The 23,619-nt window shown below is 38.6% G+C and overlaps 2 protein-coding genes across 2 annotated transcripts in view; one reads left to right on the top strand and one right to left on the bottom strand.

The window, feature by feature from the left end:
* The window catches only part of C12H12orf56 (chromosome 12 C12orf56 homolog), a 68,406-nt gene extending 49,171 nt beyond the window's left edge, over positions 1-19,235 (bottom strand). Inside the window, exon 1 of the mRNA XM_014565743.2 lies at positions 18,625-19,235. Within this exon, the coding sequence (XP_014421229.2) occupies positions 18,625-19,158 (534 nt within the window). The 5' untranslated portion in view covers positions 19,159-19,235. The remainder of the gene's footprint in view (positions 1-18,624) is intronic.
* Positions 1-23,619, top strand: part of XPOT (exportin for tRNA) — a 134,079-nt gene that overhangs the window by 75,427 nt on the left and 35,033 nt on the right. The window contains exon 3 of the mRNA XM_032493318.1: positions 17,677-17,912. The gene's annotated coding sequence lies outside the window, so the exon portion shown is untranslated. The remainder of the gene's footprint in view (positions 1-17,676; positions 17,913-23,619) is intronic.

Here is a 23,619-nt window from a genome sequence, read left to right on the forward strand (position 1 = left end):
ATTTGTTTCTAACTTCACTGACCTGAAGTTGTAAGCTCTTTCTGTATTTAGGTATCTGTAATTGTAGAAACCCTTTTACCTCTTAGTGTTTTGGTGGGTAATGGTTTCCTATTTCCAGAGGGCATTGATACATTAATAATTCTTAAAGGAGCTCTGTACTGATGGCTTGTAGAGACAAAGAAGCACTTACATAAGGAAAAGTTTTCTGCAATTCCCCCCAAATATGGACATTTAACGTCTAATACTTTAAATGTGCTGTACCCACCTAGGAAAATTATTTTTACAAAAATAAACTCAGAAGTCTTAAGAATGTAAGTTTATGAAAATAAACATGTCGTTGGCAAACAAGCCTAGCTTAATAATTCTGGTTTAATAAAAACAGCTATATCTTCTCAGATTTATCAGTGTTACATTAAAAAACATATATTTTATTCTGCTGGGATTTATTTTTCCTGATTTTATACAGATTTACTAATCAAATAAGCTAACATTAATCACACATGTTAAAAATTATGAAAAGTGTAAATTTGTGTTCAAGAAAATGGAATCATTATTCTAACAAATTTTTATTTAAACTTAAATATGTTTTATAATATCTCAGATTGAAGATAATTGTCAGGATCTTCAGATAACTTAAAACCTTGGACTGAAATTAAACTGAGTGATTTAACAGATGATCAATCATTAGATACGAAGATGATTTCTAAGTAAGAGAAAATTCTGAAATATTGGCTACTTCAGCAAAATTTTAAGCATATATACTTTTGCTTATTCTTAAATTCTGTAGAAGCTATATCTTTTGATCATGTTAATAAATGTGCTCATTTTACAAAGGTTCCGTGCTTATGAAAAAGATTCTTTTCAAGCATGTTATTTTCTATATCTATTTTTCAGTGTTTTATTGTCACTTTGACTAAATAAGTAATCAAGAATTGTTTCTCAGGCACCCATGGTCCTCTTTTAAGCAGGTGTCTGAATCTCTTCTAATAACCTTGATTTTTGCTTTCCCTAAATCAAAACTTTATTACAAAAATATATATATTAAACTTTCAGGGTATCTTTTATACCTAAAGTATCTTTGAGATTTCCCAGAAAGCCCATGAAAAATAGTCACGAAGATTTGTTCTTTCACCTTATAAAAAGAGAAGTGCTTGAAATAATTAGGTTTATTTGGTCTATTTACTATTGTAAATTTCATGGGAAGAGTTGTCCAATCCAAAGAAATGCTTAGCTTGCCTAAGTTTAAATTTGTTTAGGTAAAATATTATAAATATTTCAGAAATTATGTTTTATGGGAAATCTCTAGAGATTTGTTAATGCCCGTACTGTCCATGTTGTGTCTGTATTTATCAGAGTCTCGGTGGTGCTTGCCCTGATCATATTAGGCAACAGCCGTATCAGTCATAATTTCAGATGTTATGCAGAATGTTGACTTGACCACAGCCTTGCCTTTTTTTTTAATTGAAGTTTGGTCAGTTTACAATGTCATGTTAATTTCTGGTGTATAGCATAGTGATTCAGTTATACATATATATATTCCTTTTCATATTCTTTTTCATTATAGGTTACTGCAGGATATTGAATATAGTTCTCTGTGCTATACAGTAGGAATTTGTTGTTCATCTATTTTATATATGATAATTAGTATCTGCAAATCCTGAACTCTCAGTTTATCCCTCCACTCTCCCTTCCCACCTCGGGTAACCATAAGTTTATTTTCTATGTCTGTCAGTCTGTTTCTGTTTTATAAATAAGTTCATTTGTGTTTTTTTTTTTTTTAGATTCCACATATCAGTGATGTCATATGGTATTTTTCTTTTTCTTTCTGATTTACTTCACTTAGTATGACAATCTCCAGGTTCATCCATGTTGCTGCAGATGGCATTATTTCATTCTTTTTTATGGCTGAGTAGTATTCCACTGTATATATATACACCACATCTTCTTTACCCATTCATCTGGACATTAGGTTGCTTCCATGGACATTAGGTTGGTTGATGGACATTAGGTTGCTTCCATGTCTTGGCTGTTGTAAATAGTGCTGCTATGAACATTGGGGTGCATGTATCTTTTCAAATTAGAGTTTCCTCTGGGTATATGGCCAGGAGTGGGATTTACAGCCTTGCTCTTAATTTGAATTTATCACCTTCTTGACCTGTAAATTTTTGGTAGGGAATTATGTCACTCTTATACTGACAGTTTGTAAAAAACACAGGTATCTGGGCTCAGTCAGACTTACTGAATCTCTTTACTTGCTATTCTTGGTTTAAAGCAGGTATTCTCTGTCTCTTTCTCTCTCTCTGAGGTAGTCATTATTAACTCCATTTTGCAATGAAAAAACTGGTTTCAAAGAGTTAAGTTCACCAAACTAGTAAATAAATGATGGAACTGGAATTATAAAGCAAGGCAGTCTGTCTCCAAAGCCAATTTTATAAAAATAAAAACTAAGGTTTAAGAGCACAGCCCTACTAGTAATCAGAGATGGGGTAGATTTTGTCAGGGAGAGACAGAAGAATTTCTTCTAAAAACAAGGCTGGAATCCAAACAGTAATCAAGCAGCTGGATTCATTATTTTGTCAGAGTTTCAGTCAAATTATGCCAGTTCCTTCATTTGAGAGGACGTAGAGCCAGTCCTCTTTTTTAGTTGCTGTAATCACTGAATTTGGTGAGCTCCATCATTCTAGAACATAATATCTTCCTTAAATACACTAGGGTGGTACTTATACAAAGTAGTCATGTAAATTTTTTCTATACTCATTAACATGGAAAAATGCCCATGATATGCTGTAAACTAAAAATAACAGATTACAGAACAGTATATGGAGTATGGTTTCATGTGTGTGTTAACTAATAGAACAGTTTGGAATGTTGTGCACCAAATTTTCTCGTGTGTGTGGTTAACTGCAGTTATTTCTGGATGATGGGATTATATTATATAACTTTTTTAAATTTTATTTTAATTCTAAGAATCATCTAGATGGTAGGATGAAGACAGTTGTTTGCTGTTTGTTTTGTTTTAATATTTCAGCTGGTAGTCTGGCATCTCATAGTCATAAAACACAAAATATGTGCATTCTTCCCTGAAAATTTGTCACTAAAGAGCTAAGCAGGGGCAGGAAGGACAACTTCTAATATGATTCATGAAGACAGTTTGTTTACAACAACCTCACTTTTAAAAAGCCATTTTTATGCACAGCCAAGGCCCCCATCACTAAAGGGGGGTGGTAGATTATTACACTGATGAGTGTCACACAACTAAGGGGATACATCTGTGTCTGAAAAGGAGAGGATGATGACGGACGTGATAAACAGTAACTATGAACAGCAGTAGCATCAAAATGATCGATCATTTTTCACTTCCCCTCTTCTCTCTTATTGGTTCATCTAACAGCCGTAATCTCAGTTGTAAAGCCTATGGCTACAAAGCTCTAGATAGAGCAAAATTCTAACATAAATAGTTCATTTACTCGGACTTAAATTACAAGGACAAACTGTTAAAGGAGGAAAGATTTTCTCTCTCTTCCTTTAAAATTTTTTTTAAAAATGTAATCAAAATCTTTTTGTAATGACCCACAGCATGTTTGTGAAGCATGAGAGGACCACCCAGGAGCCAAGCCAGGCTAATTTACACATCTGTGGGGTGGTGAGAGTTTTCTGACCAGAAAGCCTCTCCACTGCAGCAATGAACAGGGCAAGGACACTTACTTAGTCCAAAGAATATGCTGTCAGTGCCTGAAGAAAGAAGAGAAAGCTCTTAAAAGGGATATAGCTGAAATTTGGGGGGAAAAAAATTGGGGAATATAGCTGAACTCAATCTCTTGTTAGCAATTTATTTTAGACGTGGTGTTATCTGAAAAAAAAAAAAAAAAGTTTTGCATTTACATCCGAACATCAGAGACATCTTTAGGAAATTCAAAACCCAAAGCATCTGTTTTAGCCCAAAGCAGAGAGAGAAAAAGAGAGAAATGAAAGAAAGATATATATAGAGAGAGTGAGAGATGAATGGAGGGAGGGAGGGAGGGAGGGAGGAAGGATACTGTAATGATCTGATAGAACTACCTCTGTTTAAAATTTTCTAACTTTATGTCATCAAATAAGCTTTAAGTATTGTGACAAAATCTAGTTTGTAAACTAACATTTAGCTTATTTAGGTTGGAAATAAGATTATCCATTGTTTCATATAGCACTGAATTTATGTCTTTAGGATCATTTTTGAAAGCTGAAAGAACTGCTTTTACCCAGACACCTTCTAGCACAGGTAATAGAATCTGAAGAATATCTAAATAAAATAATTTTAGAACTCCAAATCAGGACACATGAGAGGTTTTTTTTTTTCTATCACTTGCTGACACACCAACATTCAAACAACATTATTCTATAACTCTTATGTAACAATTAAATCATACTATTTATATATATTCAATAAAATAACTCTTTTAAATTTAATTGCATTAAATTATTATTGACCCAGTGCTACACATACACTGCTCCACTAATGTAAATCGTAACTTGAGCTGTCTGCCTTTCTCATTAGAAACTGGGGCTGCCAAGTGGGAGTTACTTGCAAATGGCCTCCTGAGTTTTCCCTCCCAGTCAGTATGATAAAAAGTCTAAGACTATTTGTAAGTTGTAGTTCTTTCTAATATATGACCTGACTTTCTTTGCCTCCGAAAAAGGTGCTGACTGTATAACCCCATCACTGTGAATTTGGAGCCATGTGCTCCGACATGTCCAATAGCACCAACTGCTATTCTCCCAGTAAAAGCTGGATCTTGGGGAAAATCTTATATATACATGTATGACCTGGGTGAGAGGGAAAAAAGAAACCATGCTGGCTCACCAACCAGGTACACCTTCTCTCAGTCTGTGACATTAAAAAAGAGTAGGTGGGTGTAGATTCTGCAGGAAAGGGTTAAGTCAGCAGGTCTGGGTGCTCAGACCTTGTCTACAAAGACAGGCCTGTCTTCAAGCTGGACTCATCCTAGGAGATAACCTCTGGGCCTTAGAACATTCTTCCTGGTAAGAGTGTTTGTGTGTGCCCGAGACCTTGAGCCATGCTGTGCCAATTTGATTAGATAAATTTATTCTAATAACGTAATTTATGACAGACACCGGATTTTACCAGCAGTGAGGGTGAGGAGGTGGAAGGGGAAGCGATGGTCTGAGTAGCTAAGTGAGGTCTCGATGCTTGCAGGGCCCGCACACCTACGTGACTGACCCCAGCAAAAACTCTGGACACCAAGGCTCAGCTGGGCTGCCCTGGTTAGTAGCCCTTTGCACGTGTTGTGACACATTGCTGGGGAAATGAAGCACATCCATGTGACTCCACTGGGACAGGACACCCGGAAGCCTGTACCTGGTTCCTCCTGAATTTCATCCCGCATATCTTTTCCCTTTGCTGAATTTAATCTGTATTCTCTCACCATCATAAACTGTTTCTGAGTCCTGTGAGTCCTTCCAGGAACCATTAAGTATGAGGGTCATCTTGGGGACCCCCTACACAGCTGGACAACCATACCCAAGCATCAGGCCATTGGCTGCCTACACCACTGGTTCTGCCTCCTTGGGGCACTGCACAGCCTTGGCCTTTCCCAGGCTGAGTCCAAGAGGGGCCTGCCCACCTTCCCATCCTACCTTCTCAAAGGACTCAAGGATTCTGATCCTTGTGGCCAGATTCTCTCCAGCATAAAGATAGAAAAAAGCAAGAAATTACATGTTCAAACAGTATCATATCAAATGTAAAAAAGGTTAACATTTATCAAGCACTTATTACATGTTCTATTAAGTGCTTTATAGGTATTACCTCGCTGACTCCTCACCCAACGGCACGTGTAGGTAAAATTGTTCCCGTTTCACAAGGGAATTCGAGGAACCTGGGGCTCAGAGAGTTAAGTGGCCTGCCCAGGTTTCCACTGCTGTAAGTGGCAGACCAGAGATTCAGAATGTATCCTGTGCTCTTAACTTATACAAATGACACACAAACTATAAAACATACATATACCAACTAACATACTGTGAGTCTAAAAATAAAACTGCTTCTGTTATGAGATAGCGCAAAGTTATGATGAGGTGGATTTTTTTTATTTTTGTATTTTGTATTCTTGTTGTGAGGTATCAATGTTTAAGGAGAAAGACTGCTGTAAAAACATTATTACTATGATAACAAATGTCACAGGGACCTAAAAAATTCCAAATTCCCTAATTACTGAATGGACCCATTTTGTTCAGGTGGCTCTCATTTCTTTTTTTTTTTTTTAATTGAAATATAGTTGCTGTACAATATTCTATAAGTTACAAGCATACAATATAGTGACTCACAATTTGTAAAGATTATACTCTATTTTATGGTTATTTTAAAATACTGGCTATATTCCCCATGTTGTACAATATATCCTTATAACTTACTTATTTTATACATAGTAGTTTGTACCCCTTGATCCCAGACTCCTATCTTGCCCTGCCCCGCTTCTCTCTCCTCACTGGTAACCACTAGTTTGATCTCTATATCTGTGAGTTTGTTTCTTTTTTGTTATATTCACTAGTTTGTTTTATTTTTTACATTCCACATATAAATGATATCACACAGTATTTGCCTTCCCCTGTCTGACGTATTTCAACTAGCCTAATACCCTCCAAGTTCATCCATATTATAGACAGCAAAATTTCATTCTTCTTATAGCTGAGGAGTATTCTCCTGTATATGCATATACTGTATCTTCCTTATCCATTCCTCTGTTGATGGGCACTTAGGTTGCTTCTACGTATTGGCTATTATAAATAATGCTGCTCTGAACATTGGGATGCATGCATCTTTCCAAGTTAATGTTTTCATTTTTTTGAGATATACACCCAGGCATGGAATTGCTAGGCTATGTGAGTTCTATTTTTAGTTTTTTGAGAAACCTCCGTACTGTTTTCCACAGGAGCTGCACCAATTCACATTCCTACCAACAGTGTACAAGGGTTGCCTTTTCTCCATATCCTCGCCAACATTTGTTATTCGTGATCTTTTTGATGACAGCCATTCTGACAAGTGTGAGGTGCTCTCATTGTGGTTTTGATTTGCATTTCCCTGGTGATTAGTGATGTTGAGCATCTTTTCATGTGCCTGTTGACCATCTGCATTTCCTCTTTGCAAAAATGTCTATTCAGTTCTTCTGCCCATTTTTTAATCGGATTGTTTGCTTTTTCGACGATGAGTTGTGCAAGCTGCTTGTATGCATTGGATATCAATCCTTTATCAGTCGTATCATTTGCAAATATTTTCTTCCATTCAGTAGGTTGTCTTTTCATTTTGTCAGTGGTTTCTTTTGCTATGCAAAAGCTTTTAAGTATAATTACATCCCATTTGTTTATTTTTTACTTTTATTTCTTTTACTTTAGGAGACAGAGGGGTGGCTCTCGTTTCTTATGTATTTTCATGAATCATCCACCTACAGAGTTCTTATCAAAGGCTTGACATCAAAGACGGATTGATTAAAAAATGAATAAAAATAAAACATTTTAAAAAGAAAAAAGAAAAACAAATTAAAAAAAAAAAAGACAAGGAGGGATTGAAATATGAAAGAGAACCCCAGACTAAAAAAGCTTAAAAAAATGAGCTTAACATAAACTCATGTGCAAAGATCAGGATTAAAATCACTTGGAAATCGGATTTCTAAATGGAAGGTACTAAGGGGTCCTAAAGGAAAGCTATCAGGGAGACAGCAATCTAACAAGTATAAATTATTCTAATTAACTTCTTACGAACCAATTCATTTTTTATACCCTGATTATTAAGTACATCATGACCAAACTAGGTATTCAGTCAACACCTTGACAGAAATTTGGAATGTTGGAGAAACACTCTGAACTAGCAATTAAGAAATCTGATTTCTAATGTGGCCTCCACCATTAACTAGCAGTGTGACTTTGGCCAAGTTACTTAATTTCTTTCGGTTGTGATTTCCTCAGGTGTAAAATGACGAATGTGGAATCAATTTAAGGTCTCTTTTAGCTTGAATATATATATATATATATACATATTTTTTTAATATACCTATGAAACTATATTATAACTTTACAATATTAAAAGTTAACTTTGTTAATGACTGTATTTCAGAAAATGTATTTACATGACCGGGAAGAACCACATGGGCTTCTTTGCAAAGATGCAGCAAAAAGCATCTGCAGAATCCTGTTTTGTAGGAGGAGGGTATATTAATGTAAATATGCAATTAACCTATGCATTTTGTTAAGAACATTCCTTATAAATAATTCAGTATCTACATCCCAAAGAATCTATACCTTGTAAAAAGGTACTGTGACTAGCAGACCTACAAGTAATATTAAATGCAGTCCTTCATTCTAGTTTCTTAATTCTTCAAATTTTCCATATGAAAAAGCTAACACAAGAGAGAGATGACAACCAAATGCAATGTGTGATTCTTGATGGGACCCTAGTTTGAACAAACTACCTGTAAGACAGCTAGAAACAGAAAAGCTATGTGGCTGTCACTAAAACAGGCTCTGCTTGGTTCCACTGAGTTGGGTTTAGGCATACTGTAGAAAACTGATCAAGTACAAGCTATTCCCTCCTTTTCTTTTCTTCTTCTTTTTTTTTAATTTAATTTTTTTAATTGCTTTTTTGGTGAGGAAGATAATTAGGTTTATTTATTTATTCATTCATTCCTTTATTATTTTTTTAATGGAAGTACTGGGGATTGAACCCAGGACTTTGTACATGCTAAGCAGGCACTCTACTATTGAGCTATACCCTCCCCCATTCCCTCCTTTCCGAATACACTTGCCCTTTTTTTCTGCCTAGAAACTTCTATTCTTCCTCTGAGACCAAGCTTAAACGTTACTTCCTTGGTGAACCTTTACCCAACAGAATATGTCGCTTCCCCTTGTCCCACGATAGTCTGTTTATTATGTCTGTTTTCACATTTCATTTTAATTATCTGCTTATAATTTTTCTTCTTTCCATCTGCTTGCCTTCCTCTCTAAATTATGAGCTACTCAGAAGCAGGTACCATTTTTTGTTCATTTATATATTTGTAGTCCCTGGTAATTCAAAAGACTGGTACAGTGCTCCATATAAAATCTAACATCCCTTCAATAGAACTATTTGGTGTAGAAAGAGGAAAAACATAACCCAGAAGAAAGAGAAAAGGGAAAAACTGAAGGCAGACATCATGAACTGGGCCACAGTTTGGAGATCATTTTACTTAATGAGACATTTGGGTAGTGGAAGTAAGGCCCAAACAGAACTAAGCTGTGAGACATTTTTCAACTTCCCTGGTCCTTTCAGGACCTAACTTCCCCTGCACCGCAAGCTCTAGCTCTACAGTCTCTAACAACAGGAGGAAAGCAAATAATACATGAATTACTCAAGTTGCAATTTAATGAATTACCTGTTCCAGGAGTATTTCAGAAAGAATCTGAAGGAGGACCAATGGCAAGATTTAATCTACTGATGAAGTGGCCAATCAACATATGGACATACCGTCAATGAATTTCCCTCAGATTAAACCGCATTAGCAACTACCTGTGTCCCACTGCACATAAGGTTACTCCTAAGTAGACGCTATTTTTACATTTAGCATTTGGCAGATCCTTCCAACTGTCATAATTAAAAAAAACTCACTGCAGTCTCCACCAAGTGGTTTTTTTCCATTGGACTCTACCTGGGCTTTAGCATACCAATCCCTAAGGAAATCTGAGTAGATGAGCTATTTTTGGAAAGTATAGATATTGCTGGCCTGAATGATTCACCCACATATTCCAAAAGGAATTACCAGTTCAGGAGAATTGTGCATTGCCCCATCATAATATTGGAGACCCCCTAGATTATTTCAGTGTTAGGCTTGAAAAATCATTGCTTCAGGACGAAGAGCCACAGCTCAGAAAGACTTAAAGAAAAAAACAAACACACAAAAAACCTTTCAGGTCTTGGCCCTATGAAAAGGATGATATACCCCATCTGGGTCTTTTCAGCCAAACCTGCCCCTGAACCTCATCAGCAACAGCACTGACACCAGTCTCAGCTGTGAAGCACAGTCCTGAATACAGAGAGGTGGTGTGGGCAAGTGAAAAAGGGCTTTTGTTTATAACTGCGCCCTCCTTCCTGACAACTAATGCCCAGAAACCATGTAATGTGCATACTGAGGTAACTTTGTTGCCCCTATTGCAAAACCTAAAAACTTCTCAAGAAATACCGCAAATTTACAGAAAGCCAGTTGTTACTATGTGCAGAGTGGCTTAAAGAATGCTGGCTGTGATGACAAGACCTAAGTTTACATTCCAGCTCAGATGTTTTCTGATTATGGGACCTTGTACAAGTATTTACCCCTTCTCTGCCCTCGCTTTCTCGTCTATGAAAGAGAACCTCACCTTCCCTAAAGAGTCAATAAGAGTAAATGAATAATCCCCTGAAAATGTTTGGCACAAAAGTGCTGGCACACAGTACATACCCAATAGATGCCTGTTTTAATTAATGACATTTGATTGTCCGTAAGACCTTCAGTTATGCAATCCTGAGCCAGATTCATGGTCCACTCAGCCTGGCATTTGTCTCTGATGGTGGTAGCAAAATGCATTTGGGGAGAGAAGTGAATGCTCTTTGTTATCTCAAATGAATAAGGCTTTATCTGAAAATACGCCTCATTTCTTTGACTAAATCACTTGCGACTATATCTACATCATTTTTGACCATATTTATACTTGCAACTGATACTGATTTCTCTTACAGTAAAATACTACTTTCAAAGTGCAGGATGGGGAGAACCCCTTATTTCTTATTTTCCAACATTCTGTAAATAATTCCATATTTACTGTATTCCTTAGTCTTCATTTGATGGTCTTGATTCAAATTTCTATCAGCTTTTAATTTCAGAGAAAAAAAACAGCCCTAAGATTTCAGCAGTTGATTATCTAGTTTCTAATTTATTCAGTTCAATTCATCATGGATATTTTTGAGTTCCTACTGCCAAGCACAAAATTAAAGCATAAGAAATGTAAGATGGAGTTTCTATTTTCAAAGAGCTCAGAGTCTTCTGGAGATCCAGTCAATGGAAACTTTGATGGATCTATGATGTATCAAAGCAGCCATTGCCTGGAGATTAAGAGCACTGGCTCTGGAGCCAGGCTTCTTGGGTTAAAATCCTAGTTCTGCCATTTAGAGGATGACCCTGGGCAAATGGCTTACATTCTCTGTAGTGCAGTAAAACAGAGCTAACAGTATCATCTGGGGCTGTTGTAAGGATAAAGAAGTTCCAAGTTAAGCACTTGGGATAGCAGCTGGGTGGCATGGAGTAAGCACTCAATAAAATGTCAGCAATTTGAGGTAGGCATCGAGGCTGTTCATAAATACTCTGATCCTCTCTGCCAGACATGTGGAATGCACACTTGGTAGGATCACGTTCTCCTGTCCCCTTTTAAATCAGGCATGGCCATGTGCCTGACTCTGGCTGAGGAAATGCAAGAAGTAGAGACATGCGTCACCTCTTGGAAGAAGTACATAATTTGCAGGGTTAATTTCCCCCTGCCATGGCAAATAAGCAAGCATGTGCTAAAATGGAGCCTCTGATGCTAAGATGTGGAACTCAGTATCACATAGTCTTGTGACTAAAGTGAACAGAGTCTCTTGCTAATCCACCAAAGACAGACAGGTAGCTGAGACGTAGACCCGATGCTGTGCTAAAGCACTGAGACTTTGAAGGGTTTTTTTTTTTTTTTTTTTTTTTAGTTGTTTTTTTTTTTTTATGTTTATCTCTACTTATTTATTTTCTGGGGGGAGGCAGTTCAGTTTCCTTATTTATTTTTGATGGAGGTACTGGGGATTGAACCCAAGACCTTGTGCAAGCTAGGCATGCACTCTACCACTGAGCTGTACCCTCCCCCTTTGAAGTTACTTTTTAGTGCAGCTTAACCTAGGCTATCCTGACCAATACACTACCATTCCAGTCACTAGGGGTACAGCAGTGAATTAAACTGACAAAAAGCCTGCCCTCGTGGAGTTTCTCAAGACTTGAATGCAATATCCAAAATATTCTATGCAGACAAACCATTAAGAAGAAGCCAAAATGACTGCTAAGAGTTTACTACTTCTTTCTGCCTCCCACAGTGAGATCTATGAAATGCAACAAGTGAGTCAAAATAGAGAAGGGGGAAAAAAGCTAAAGATGACAAGAAGTATATCTATTATCTTACTCTTAGTACCTCTCAAAATGCATGACACAGATAAACAACCCACAGATCATCTCATACAAACACAGTAGAAGCATGAAGGGAGCTGAACCTGAGCATCAGGAGACCTGTGAGAATTTACTCTGGCTCTGCCACTAACTGGCTGGGTTAACTCTAGCCTGGGTGATGAGTTGTCAGTCTCTGGGGTCCCTCAATATTTGGAAGTAAGGAAATATGATCTCCCTTTCTGAAAGGTAAATTGTATGATGGATCTGAGCATCCATTCATTCACTTTTTCATTTTTCCAGTTTTACAAATAGTTATTGACCATGTGCTATGTGCCAGGGAATATAATGTACAGTGACACAGGGATGAACAAGATAGACAAAGTCCTGCTCTCATGGAGCTTATATTTACTATGGAACATAGATGATAATAAATCATTAAACATGTTAATCTTATAATGCAAATACTGGTCAGTGCTTTGAAACACAGATGCAGTAAGTGTGACGGGGGATTGATGCTTTAAATTGAATGGTCACAGAAGGCATCTCTGTGAAGGTGATGCTGAATTTGTAAACACAACTTGACAAGTAAGAATCAACCCACTGAAGACCTGGGAAAAAGTGATCCAGCTAGGATGGCGAGTGCAAAGGCCCTGAGGCTGGAAGAAGAGCAGAAGGAGCTCTGGGAAGAGTGGTAGGAGGTAGGTCAGAGATGGCGGGGTCAAATCATGGAGGCTCTTGTAGGCAATAAGGAGTCTGCAAGTTCATGGAGACTTTGAAACAGAAGAGTGACGTAGTTGAATTTGTAATTTATATTTTAAAAGGTCATCTCAACTGCTATGTGGAGAGGAATCAGTCTGGAGGCAATTTCAATAGTTTCAATAGTAGATAAGGGATTAGACAAGTGGCACTAGAAAAAGAAGTAAGAAAAATGGGAAAGAAGGTCGTAGTTAGACATCTTTTAGAAGACAGGTGATGGGGTTCAGAACACACTACCCCAAAATGGGGTGCCTTGGCATGCTGAATATTTTGAGTTGAAGGAATTCAAGAGAATGCAGATGGAGGAAAGACTTTCTGGCCTTACCCAGCCCTCCTACCCTCATGGATGAGGTCGCTTCATGTACCCAGAGAAGAGGAACAGCCTTATCTCCAAGACAGGGCTGCTGAGATGATTCCAAACAAATGGGCCTTATTAAATTTTCCCCAGTGATTACCTTTAGCTTTTTTGAATTTTTTGAACTATCGCATTTTTCTACAACTCTCCGTTCTGCATCAAACCTAGTATTAAACACACACAGGTTTACCTGTTCATTTGGGACTTCACTCCTTATAAAGGCTCCCATGCCATGTAGCATTTATACTAAATAAGTTTGTACACTTTCCTCTAGTTAATCATTTTTTTTTTTCAGTTTAATTTTCAGACCCAGCCAGGGTCCCTAAGAGGGTTGAGGGAAACGTTTTCCTCCTCTACACAAGTCAAGAGGATGTACTGATGTGCAGGCTGTGGGGAGTGAAAGAAAGAATTAAAAGTGATGGAAGACGATGTTACTCCTTACTGTAGGGAAAGCTAAGGGAAGAACAGGTTTAGGGGGTGGAGATCAGGAATTCTGTCTTTGAACATATTAAACTATATAAACCCAGTGGGCAAATTTTCAAAAAGAATACATGAGATATTTTAAAACACCTAATACCTAATCAATACTCAAAAACCAATTATTTTTCCCCCAAATTTACTAAATCTCCTGAAGAGATAATAATACCAATCTTACAGATTCACAGTGAGCCCTAGTTGACTTAATATATGTGAGTAAAGGTTATTAATAATAATGAAACATGTATGTGTGAAGTGCTATTTTAAGCTCTATAAGGAAGATGCTGTTACCTCCGTTTTTACAGATGAGGAAATGGAGACACAAAGTAGAGGTTGAATAACTTCACCAAATCCACACAGGTGGAACACAAAAGCTGAATAAAAATGTACTATTAAATGCCCAATGTATACTGCAGATCATAAATTGAGAGATGATGAGACAGATGATGCTGAATATTTAAGAACTATTTATTGACCACCTCACCTGTGTCAGGCAATGTTCTAGGAACCAGACATAAAGCTATAAACAAATCAGACCAAAAGACCCGCCCCTCACGGAGAAAGAACATCATGGGCTTAACCTAGAAAGTGTGGAGGATCTAAACATGGAAAGGGGAAAGCAGGGATCTGTTAGCAAACTACAGCAGTCCCCTGGGCACAGCCCCGTGACCTGTTTCTGTCCGAGTTGAGAATGGTTTTTACATGTTTAAATCAAGAAAGAGAAGGAGGAGAAGGAGGAGGATTTTAAGTACACTGCCAGCAAACAGGCCCAGCAGTAAAAGGCCCATCTGCTGCCTGTTTGGGAATCCACGTGGATCCTGGGATGGCTGCAGAGCAGACACTCACTGGGGAAAGTGGTGAACAGACAAGGACAAAGAAAAGCAAGGAGTAGAGGCGAGGGCTGCTGGAGGTGACAGGTTTTTTTTCCTCTGTAGGTGATAGGATGGCACCAGGGAGAGTGAATCCATAGGAAAATTCAGTGTCCCGGATAGTTGGTTCTCACATTTGAAAAATGTGTCTAGTCTTAGATGGGCTTAAGAGTAGTATTTTGATGACATTAATTTGTTCCAGAAAAAAAAACCCACCTACTGAGACTTTCAAGTGCACATCAAGCTTGTCTTTGCTGGAAGGGAAATCTCATCTCTATACTCTGGTCTAACATTTTATTGTTGTTACTTTCAGTTTTTTTTTTCCCCTTTAGGGAGAGGATGGCATTTTATCAGTATATTTGCAGATTTTTTTCCCTGAAGTGTAGCTGCAACATGAGACATGAACTCAGTGGAGAAATGTGGCTGAATGTGGAACAAGTTGGGTGGGGGCCCAGGGGCAGAAAGGACTGGTTTGCTCAGGAACTTTATTGACAGGAAGGTAAAAACAAAGGCCAAGTGGGAACCTGAGCCAACTGAAAGTTAAATAACAAGAGACAAACTTGTACTGTAAAATGAGAAGACCTTTGAGAACGGAAGAGGATGTCTAAAGAGGTGGCCTTAGGAAGAGGACAGCACCCTAGTAGAAAAGGAGATTAAACAGTTTATCATTCAAGAAGGGAGGAACCAGTTCTAAAAAACCAAAGCTGCCTGGCACTGAAGTAATGTAATCCAGTGTAACAGATAGGAGGACAACTATACATGACATAACACAGAAATCAGGAAAATTCTCCACGTGGATTAAGGACAGACGTGGTGTTCATAGAGGGATGACTGGTCAACTACATGTGTGGTTATTAACTGATACTAGATAAAGCAATTCTGGGACACCCATTTTTCGCATACCCTATGGAGCTTAGTATAAGCCACTGAACTATACTAACTGTAATAAAAACTAAGAAAAAGGGATTTTTTAGGCATTTGTGCTTGGCATGATCATACTTATTTCTCACTGAAACAATATTTTTTTCAAACATTTACCCCTTTTTAAACACCATAAGAGGAAAACACTTATGTATTGATTTCCTATTTGCTATTGTAACACAACCACAAACTTGGTAGCATTAAACAACACAAAATTATTTTCTTACAGTTCTAGGGTCAGAAGTCTGAAATGGGATGCTAGCTACTATATATAAAATAGATAAACGACAAGTTTATACTATATAGCACAGGGAACTATATTCAATATCTTGTGGTAACCTATAATGAAAAAGAATATGAAAAGGAATATATGTATGTATATGGGTGACTGAAACATTATGCTGTACATCAGAAATTGGACACAATGTTGTAAACTGACTAGACTTAAATTAAAAAAAAAATGGGGGGGGAAGGTATAGCTCAAGTGGTAGAGCACATGCTTAGCATGCATGAGGTCCTGGGTTCAATCCTTGGTACCTCCTCTAAAAAGAAAGAAATAAATAGACCTAATTACCTCCACCCACAAAAATTAATTAATTAATTAATTTTAAAAGATTTTAAGCTGGAAGGGGAACTATATTCAGTATCTCGTAATAATCTTTAATGAAAAAGAGTATAAAAATGAATATATGTATGTGCATGACTAGGACATTATGCTGTACACTAGAAATTGACACATTGTAACTACACTTCAATTTAAAAATAAACAAATAAATAGCATGGGGAAATATGCATGTAATATTTGAAACTGGAAACAAAGCAGTTTGTAAAACCTTGTGTTTATTATGATCACATTATTTTAAAATGATATATGATATATATGTATATCAATTCACAGAAAAATGCCTGGAACATATGTATCCAAACATGAACACTGTTATCTTTGGGTGGTGAAACTATGGTGGTTCAGATTATCTTATTTTTGCTTATTTGTATTTCCTAAACTTTTTACAGTATGTATGCACTACTTTTGTAAGAAGAAAAACAAGAAACATTCAGAATTGAAACGCACATTAATAGGAAAAAAAGCTGGAAAATAGAAAAGAGAATATTATTTAGAAAAAAAAAGTCTGAAATGGGTCTCACTGGTCTGAAATCAAGGTATCATCAAGGTATCAGCAGGACTGCCTTCTTTCGGAGGCTCTAGGAGAAAACCTGTTTTTGTGCCTTTTCCAGCTTCTGGCAGCTACCCACAGTCCTTGGCTGGTGGTCTCCTTCCACCTTCAAAATCAGTCGAGTCTTTCTTATGCTGAATCACTTTGCTGACTCTTCTGCATCCCTTTTCCACTTTTGAGGATTTTGTGATTACATTGGCCTCACCCAGATAATCCAAGAAAATCTCCCTAATTTAAGGTCAGCTGATCAGCAAGCAACTGTAATTCCCCTTTGCCATGTAACATAAACTATTCACAGGTTCTGGGGATATCTTTTGGAAGCCATTATTCTGCCCACCACAACTTTAACCAAAGTTAAAATATATCATGTAAGATGGACATTCAATTTATCATGCTGCTAAAACACTTAGATTTGTTCAGCACCTTTATAGACATTACACATTCCTCTATATGCCCGAAAGGTCAATTTTGTACATAAAGCATCACCAAATAAATTGGTTTGCCTTCCTATAGGATTCTTGGCTTAGGAGACTTAGGGAGCTTTCTGTACTTTACAGATTCGGACAACTTAAAAAGAAAGATACATAACAACTATTGAAATACATACACTGTCTCTTTTTGGGGAGAGTAACAGTACTTTCTGTCAAAAGAATAAATGTTTATACACTGCAGACACTAGAAAAAGTTGAACATTTAATGTTTTCTAAAATAGTCAGAAATTAAAATTTTTTTTTAATTTAGTTCAAGAGAATGCAAGTGGTAGCAGTGAGGAAAAGGCAGTTTTACCTCCAACTTTTGCTCAAATGAAGCAAATAAATTTGCACAGTGACATTAGCCACGGAGGTATTTCAAGTAGAGAAAGCATTTAATTTTTTTTATTCAACTATAGTCAGTTACAATGTGTCAGAAAAAATTGTTTTCCATTTAATTTTATTATTTCCTTACAGACGTGTTCCAAACAAGGTATGACTTTCTTGGCAAAACAGCCCCATCAAGAGTCTCACCAGCCTCTCCCTTGGGGGACGCAGAGACTCAGGCAAGAGAAAGAAAAACGAGGCTAGACACCTGTCTCCAATGGAAAAAAGGAAGAACACACCTGGAGAGCAGCTGAGACAAACGGAGCCAAGGGGGAAAAACAGTAACTGGAGAGGAGACTGCTTCCAAGCTGTTGCTGGTTTATAAGGTAAATCTATTCCTGGACAAAAGGGATACAGTAGCAGCACACTAAAGACTAGGACAGATTGTATCTCCTTAAAGGCTCCGCTCTAATGACACTCCTTCCAGGAAGTTTTCCCAGCATGGCCTGAACCCAGTTTGGATCTAGTAAGCCACCTGAGATTGCCAGGCATCCAGTGCACATCTTATTAATGCATGCATGCATTCATTCATTCACTTATTCATACTGAACACCTAACAGGCTATAAGCCCTAAGGATTAAAAAAAAAAAGTAAACAAGGCATAATAGCACTTACAAATGGTATTTATTTGTGTTGGTGTTGGTTTTCTGTCCCTCCTACAGCAGCTTCTGAGAAGGAACCCTTTCATTTTTGCATCCTCAGTGTCTAGCACAGTGCCCGGCACAGGCTAGGTGCTTAATGAACGAAGGATTGCCTTTAAAGCATATTTTCGATAGTGGGCTATGTTCTCAAATCTGTCGCCCTGTTTAGGGGGACAGGGGATGGCGAGTACACAGGAGAACGGAAAAGGCATCTTTATTCGGAGTGCGTACAGCAATCCACAGATGTCCCTGTGTGGCTGTTAGCTAAGTGAAATAAAGAGTACGGGAGTCCAGGGCGGGGTGGGGAAGGTCCTCCTCGTCCTTCCCGCGTGCAGGAGGGTTTGGGGGCCCCAAGAAGGGGGTTCTCGCGAACCCGCTGCCCTCCCTTGCGCCTCACCAGGTCAATGGCCACGACGTCCCGCAGCGCCACGACTCGCCGGATGGATTTGGGCGGGTTCTCGGTCAGGTAGATGAGCCGGTCGCTGAGCACCACGTACTTTAAGGTGTGCTTCTCTGAGTCGGATACCACGATGCACGGCTCGTAGGCGCGGATGGCATCGTAGACCTCGGGAGGCAGATGCCTCCTCAGGAACGCGTCCAGGCGGCTGTTTTTGCGCGCGGGGAAGCCAGACGGCGCCGGGCTGGCCATGCGGGGCGCCCACGGCCGGACCGAGTGCCTGGGGCCGCAGTCGCCTCTGCCCCGCCCCGCCTCCGCGCCGCCTGCAGTGGAACCCGCGCGCGTCACAAAGCCTCCGCCCCGCCGCCGCCTCCCCGGGGCGCTGGGGCCCGACCCCCAGCTTCGGAGCCAGGCTCGGGGATCCCGCTCTCCACAGAGTCCCCTGCCCGTCCCCGCCGCCGGTCCAGGTCCCAACCTCAGACAACAGTGGGCGGGGCGCGACGCCGGTCTTTCGAGTTCTTGGCCGCCAGGCATCCCGGAGCCCTCCACTCACACCAGCCCCTACCCTCGCCTACCCTAGCTGTTGCGGACAAGGCCATTCTTTACGAACTGTATCGAAGGCGCAGTTTTAATTTGGGTTTCTATTAGAAATTTGAATGAGATGGAATTTACTGATTTGTAAATCTAGAACAATCCTAGGGCCCTTTTAAAGCCAATCACACAGATCTGGCATTTGATTATAACATTGCCTGTCATAGCTAATTTTTCATGAGTAGAAACATAGCTCTTCTTTCTTCAACTGCATAAAAGCTCTTTGACAGAAGGGAATCTTATAAATGGGTTTGGGGACACCTAAGCCTACGTGATGGATATGCCTCTCTTCTCAGTGCCCGGGACAACAGCCTGTAAGGCAGTGGGAGCTTCATCGTGTAGGATGAATGAATGAGTGAAGCCTGCACGTTGAAAAAATTGAAGCTTAGAGGGTGAGAAATGCTGATCATGCAGCCTTGAGGCTGCAGGGTGGTAAAAGTACCGCTTAGTTTTTACGGACCAGGAATAACATATTATAAGTTAGGTTAGAGAGATGAGTACAACAAAAACTAGCCTCCAGTAACCCTAGGTGAGAACTTATATTTTAATTTAAAATTTTAGAAAAGATATTCTCTCTGCCTGCACGTTCACCCAGAGACCTGGTTATGAAAACCATATATTTATATTTTGTTTGTATGTTTTGCTTCAGCTACCTGCAACCCAGAATCAAATGATACAGTCTTTGTTCCATTTTATATTCTCCTTTTCCTCATATTTTACTATTGCATACTGTATGTTGTAAGCAATTTCAGATCCTTTGTGGAAAGAGTATTAATAAATTAAAACGTGTAAACAGATATTGTAGACTAAATCCCAGCAAAAGAGAACTGAGAAGTGTTTGGATGTGGCTAAACAAGTCTGAGGAACTCAGTAGCAGCAAAGAAATAGAAGAGTATTTCTCTCAGAGAGGCTAGTGAGTAAGGAGAGAAGTGCCACCTGCTGACAAAATCTTAAATGACCTAGCATTTAAGGTTTTTTTTAGAACCTGATCATACATCTGACTCTTGGTTAACTTCATAACTGGATGAAAAGGAAGCCCCAGAGGCATGGTTGTTTCCTCTGAAATAAAGACTATTCCCCATCTAAACCATTCCGGAATCTGTTGCCTCAAACCAACAGAAGGCAGCGGCCCATCACCCTTGCCAAATAGCGACAGCTCACAAGAGTGGTTGAGAGTCAAATGGCTACAGCAGAGGTAAAATATGAGGCCAAGTGTGGGGAAGGGCCTCACTCCAGACTGCTGTTCGTGTCTCTCAGGCCCCTGGTTCTGTACCCACTTCCTGGGACTAAGAAACAGAACAACTGGTCCAGGACCAGAAAAGACAGACAGTATATCTGACCTATCTGCCAAGAAGCCCATCATAAACGAGCTTTTGGTGACAAGGGCACTAACTTTAACGAACGTGAAGATGACGCACACAAAGAAAGAAATTTGACAAAGGGTCGGGTGGTTAAGGTGACCTCAGTTAAATTTTTTATTTTGTGGTACAGAGAAAGGAGTTTCATGGTTTCCCAGCACTTGGTGTTCTATATGGTTGCCAGGGTAACAGCAAAGTTCAGATCACAGGAAAGGGCTTAATATAGGAGAAAGATCCCTGGATTTGGAGTCAGGAGACTTGGATTAGACCACTAACCCTGCTGCTCACTATCTGAGATTTTTGGAAAGTCACTTCATCTTTTTGAGCCTCATTTCAGCTCCCATAAAATGAAACTACTAAAATATGCCCTGCTAACCAAAGAGCGGCGTGAGGAGCACAGGCAGTGACTTACAACTTCTGAAAGCACTGCAGACATGTAAAGTATCCATATTCCCTTATCTTTCAGTAAGCTTTAGGTGAATACTTAACATAAACACACCCTACACAGGCATTTGCTCTTTATCTTCTAAATCCACCCAAACTCAGGAAGCATTTGGTACAGATCCTGTTCAATCAAGTGCTTAGCAGGTGTTTCTTGATGAAACCATCAAAAGGAATGGAACATTACTTACCCAAAACTAATCCCCAAAGGCACTCTCCTTAACTAGAAGAACAGAATAGCCTTAGGTGCAAGGATGGTCAATTCTTTGAAAAGACAGTAGTTATGGGCATAGGTCTGTAGAGTCAGATGACCTGGGTTCAAATTCCAGCTCTCGCTCAGTAGTTTAAAAAAATGACTGTGGGCAAGTTACTTTAATTGCTCACTGCCTCAGTTTCCTGACCTGTGAAATGGAGTAACAGTACCAACCCCATGGAGTTATTATTGTTGCTGAGTCCAAACTTGTTCTGCTCGCCACACAACAGGCCAATAAATTGGGAGATGAGGTGTTGAGGCAAAGAATAAAGACTTTATTCGGAAAGCCGGCAGACCGAGAGGATGGTAGGCTGATGTCTTGGAGAACTATCCTGCTCTAGTCAGAATACAGGCTCCTTTTATACAAAAATACGGGAGGGGGTGTGGTTGATTGTTGTAATCCTCTTGTTGCAGGCATTCTTTGTTCTTGCAGCGTGGGCTAGGTCATGGTGTCCCTGTAAACCTCCAACAAAACAAAGGTTTTTCTTTACTACATTATGAGGATTAGCAATGTTTCTAAAGTACTTAGAACAGATACCTGGAACAGAGCAAACACTATGTAAGTATTTTTAAAATAAATTGAACAAGTATGTGATTTCCTGGTACCTATATGGTCATTCAGTTGGATGCTAGTTTAACTTTTTAAATTTTAGATTAAGGCTCAAGACAAAATCTAATCTACGTTCACAAACATACAAACAAAAGAATGACATTTTCACTTTTTTTTTTTTAAGTTTCATTTTTGGTGGAGAAGTGATCAATGGGCCTTGCATAGATCATAAGAACTCCATAAGGATTTCAAATCAGAAGTGCCCTTCAATGGGTCTAGGGATCCCAAGTGTTCCCATCCCCCAACTTGAAGCTAAAGACAGACAGTAAGTATAGAGAGATACTTGAAATCTGTTCTAGGAAGATAGAACCTGAATTTTTAAAAGTGTTTAATTTAAGAATCCCATGGAATTTCTACTTAGTATTAATGGATACTAACTATTTATATAGCTACAACATTAGCAATCAACTGACATGGAGGAGAGGTGTCATTATAACAAGTCCAAGGGAACATGCAAATGCTTTGGATTACAGCAAACAAACAAACAACTGTTCTGTTTTTTTGTGCTTAATAAATAATGCCCCAGTGCTCTATTCTGCCTCAGGCTTCCTGCTTCACACCCACTGCCCCTAAAAGAAACCAATGATTGGACTAGAACCAATAACAACAGCTTATCTGACCTATTTTCTTGGCTTCTCTGCCAAGGAGCCATCATGAATGAATTTTTGGTGACAATGGCACTAGGCTTAATAAGAATTGAGATGAAGAAGAGAATCTGACACAGAACTCAGTGGTTATCAGCTCACATTATATTATTTGGGGTTTGATTCAATACATTTCACGAATATTTACTGATAAATTATTAACTATAAACAGAATCAGGATAAAACATATTTTTGGTCTTCAAGAATTGACTAATAGGTGAGAAAATCACAAAACTTAATGCAAAAGAAAAACATATTAAAATATGTTAATGACATGAGAGGTGGAGGGAAAAAAACAACATCAAAGAAATGATTAAACAAGTCTGGTTATGGAAATCTGGAAATACTTCATGAGGGAGGTAGCATTCAATAAATTCTCAAAGTGAATAAAACTACTTTTTTTTTCCTTTTATTATAGTCAGTTCTTTTAAGTGTGTATTTTTTTTTTAATGAATGTAGTACATTTTTACTGTGGAGAATTTGTTTTTTTTTTTAATCTAAAAAGGTACAAGGAAGATAACAAAAATCACCTGCGGTCTCACCACCTAGAAATAACTTTCAAGTAATGGATAAATTTCCTTCAATAAGTCTAGAAGAGAAGCTTTGAAAGCCTAATGTAGGGTAGAGGAAATAAAGAAAGGAACAGAAAAGATAGATGTGATAGATGGACACTATGCTGAAACTGAACTGGGTCATTGAACATGAAAGTGACAATAGTGACCCTAAGAGTTCTGAGTTATGTTGAGGGGTTGAATGCATTGGCAGAAATAGCCACATCAGGAGGGAGATGTATTTTGTGGGTAAGATTATGACTTTGGTTCTGGACATGTTATAGTTGGCGTGCTAGTGCTATGTATAGGTGTCTGGTAACACAAGTTGGGAGTATGGAGTCTTTGAACCAGAAGTAGAGAATGGGAGGTCATCTTTGTAGAACTGAGTATTGAAGCCATGGAAATAATTACTGATAGCAAGTGCAGAAAACAAATAGCCAGATGCTAAGAAGGAGGCCTTGGGGAAGTCATGTTAAGGGAACAAAAGTAGGAATAAAGTAAAGACAAAGAGGAGTAGTCAGAAAAGTAAAGGGAGTTTGAGGATAAT

The sequence above is a fragment of the Camelus ferus genome, chromosome 12 (assembly GCF_009834535.1).
Source record: "Camelus ferus isolate YT-003-E chromosome 12, BCGSAC_Cfer_1.0, whole genome shotgun sequence".
In the NCBI taxonomy this organism is placed as follows: Eukaryota; Metazoa; Chordata; class Mammalia; order Artiodactyla; family Camelidae; genus Camelus; species Camelus ferus.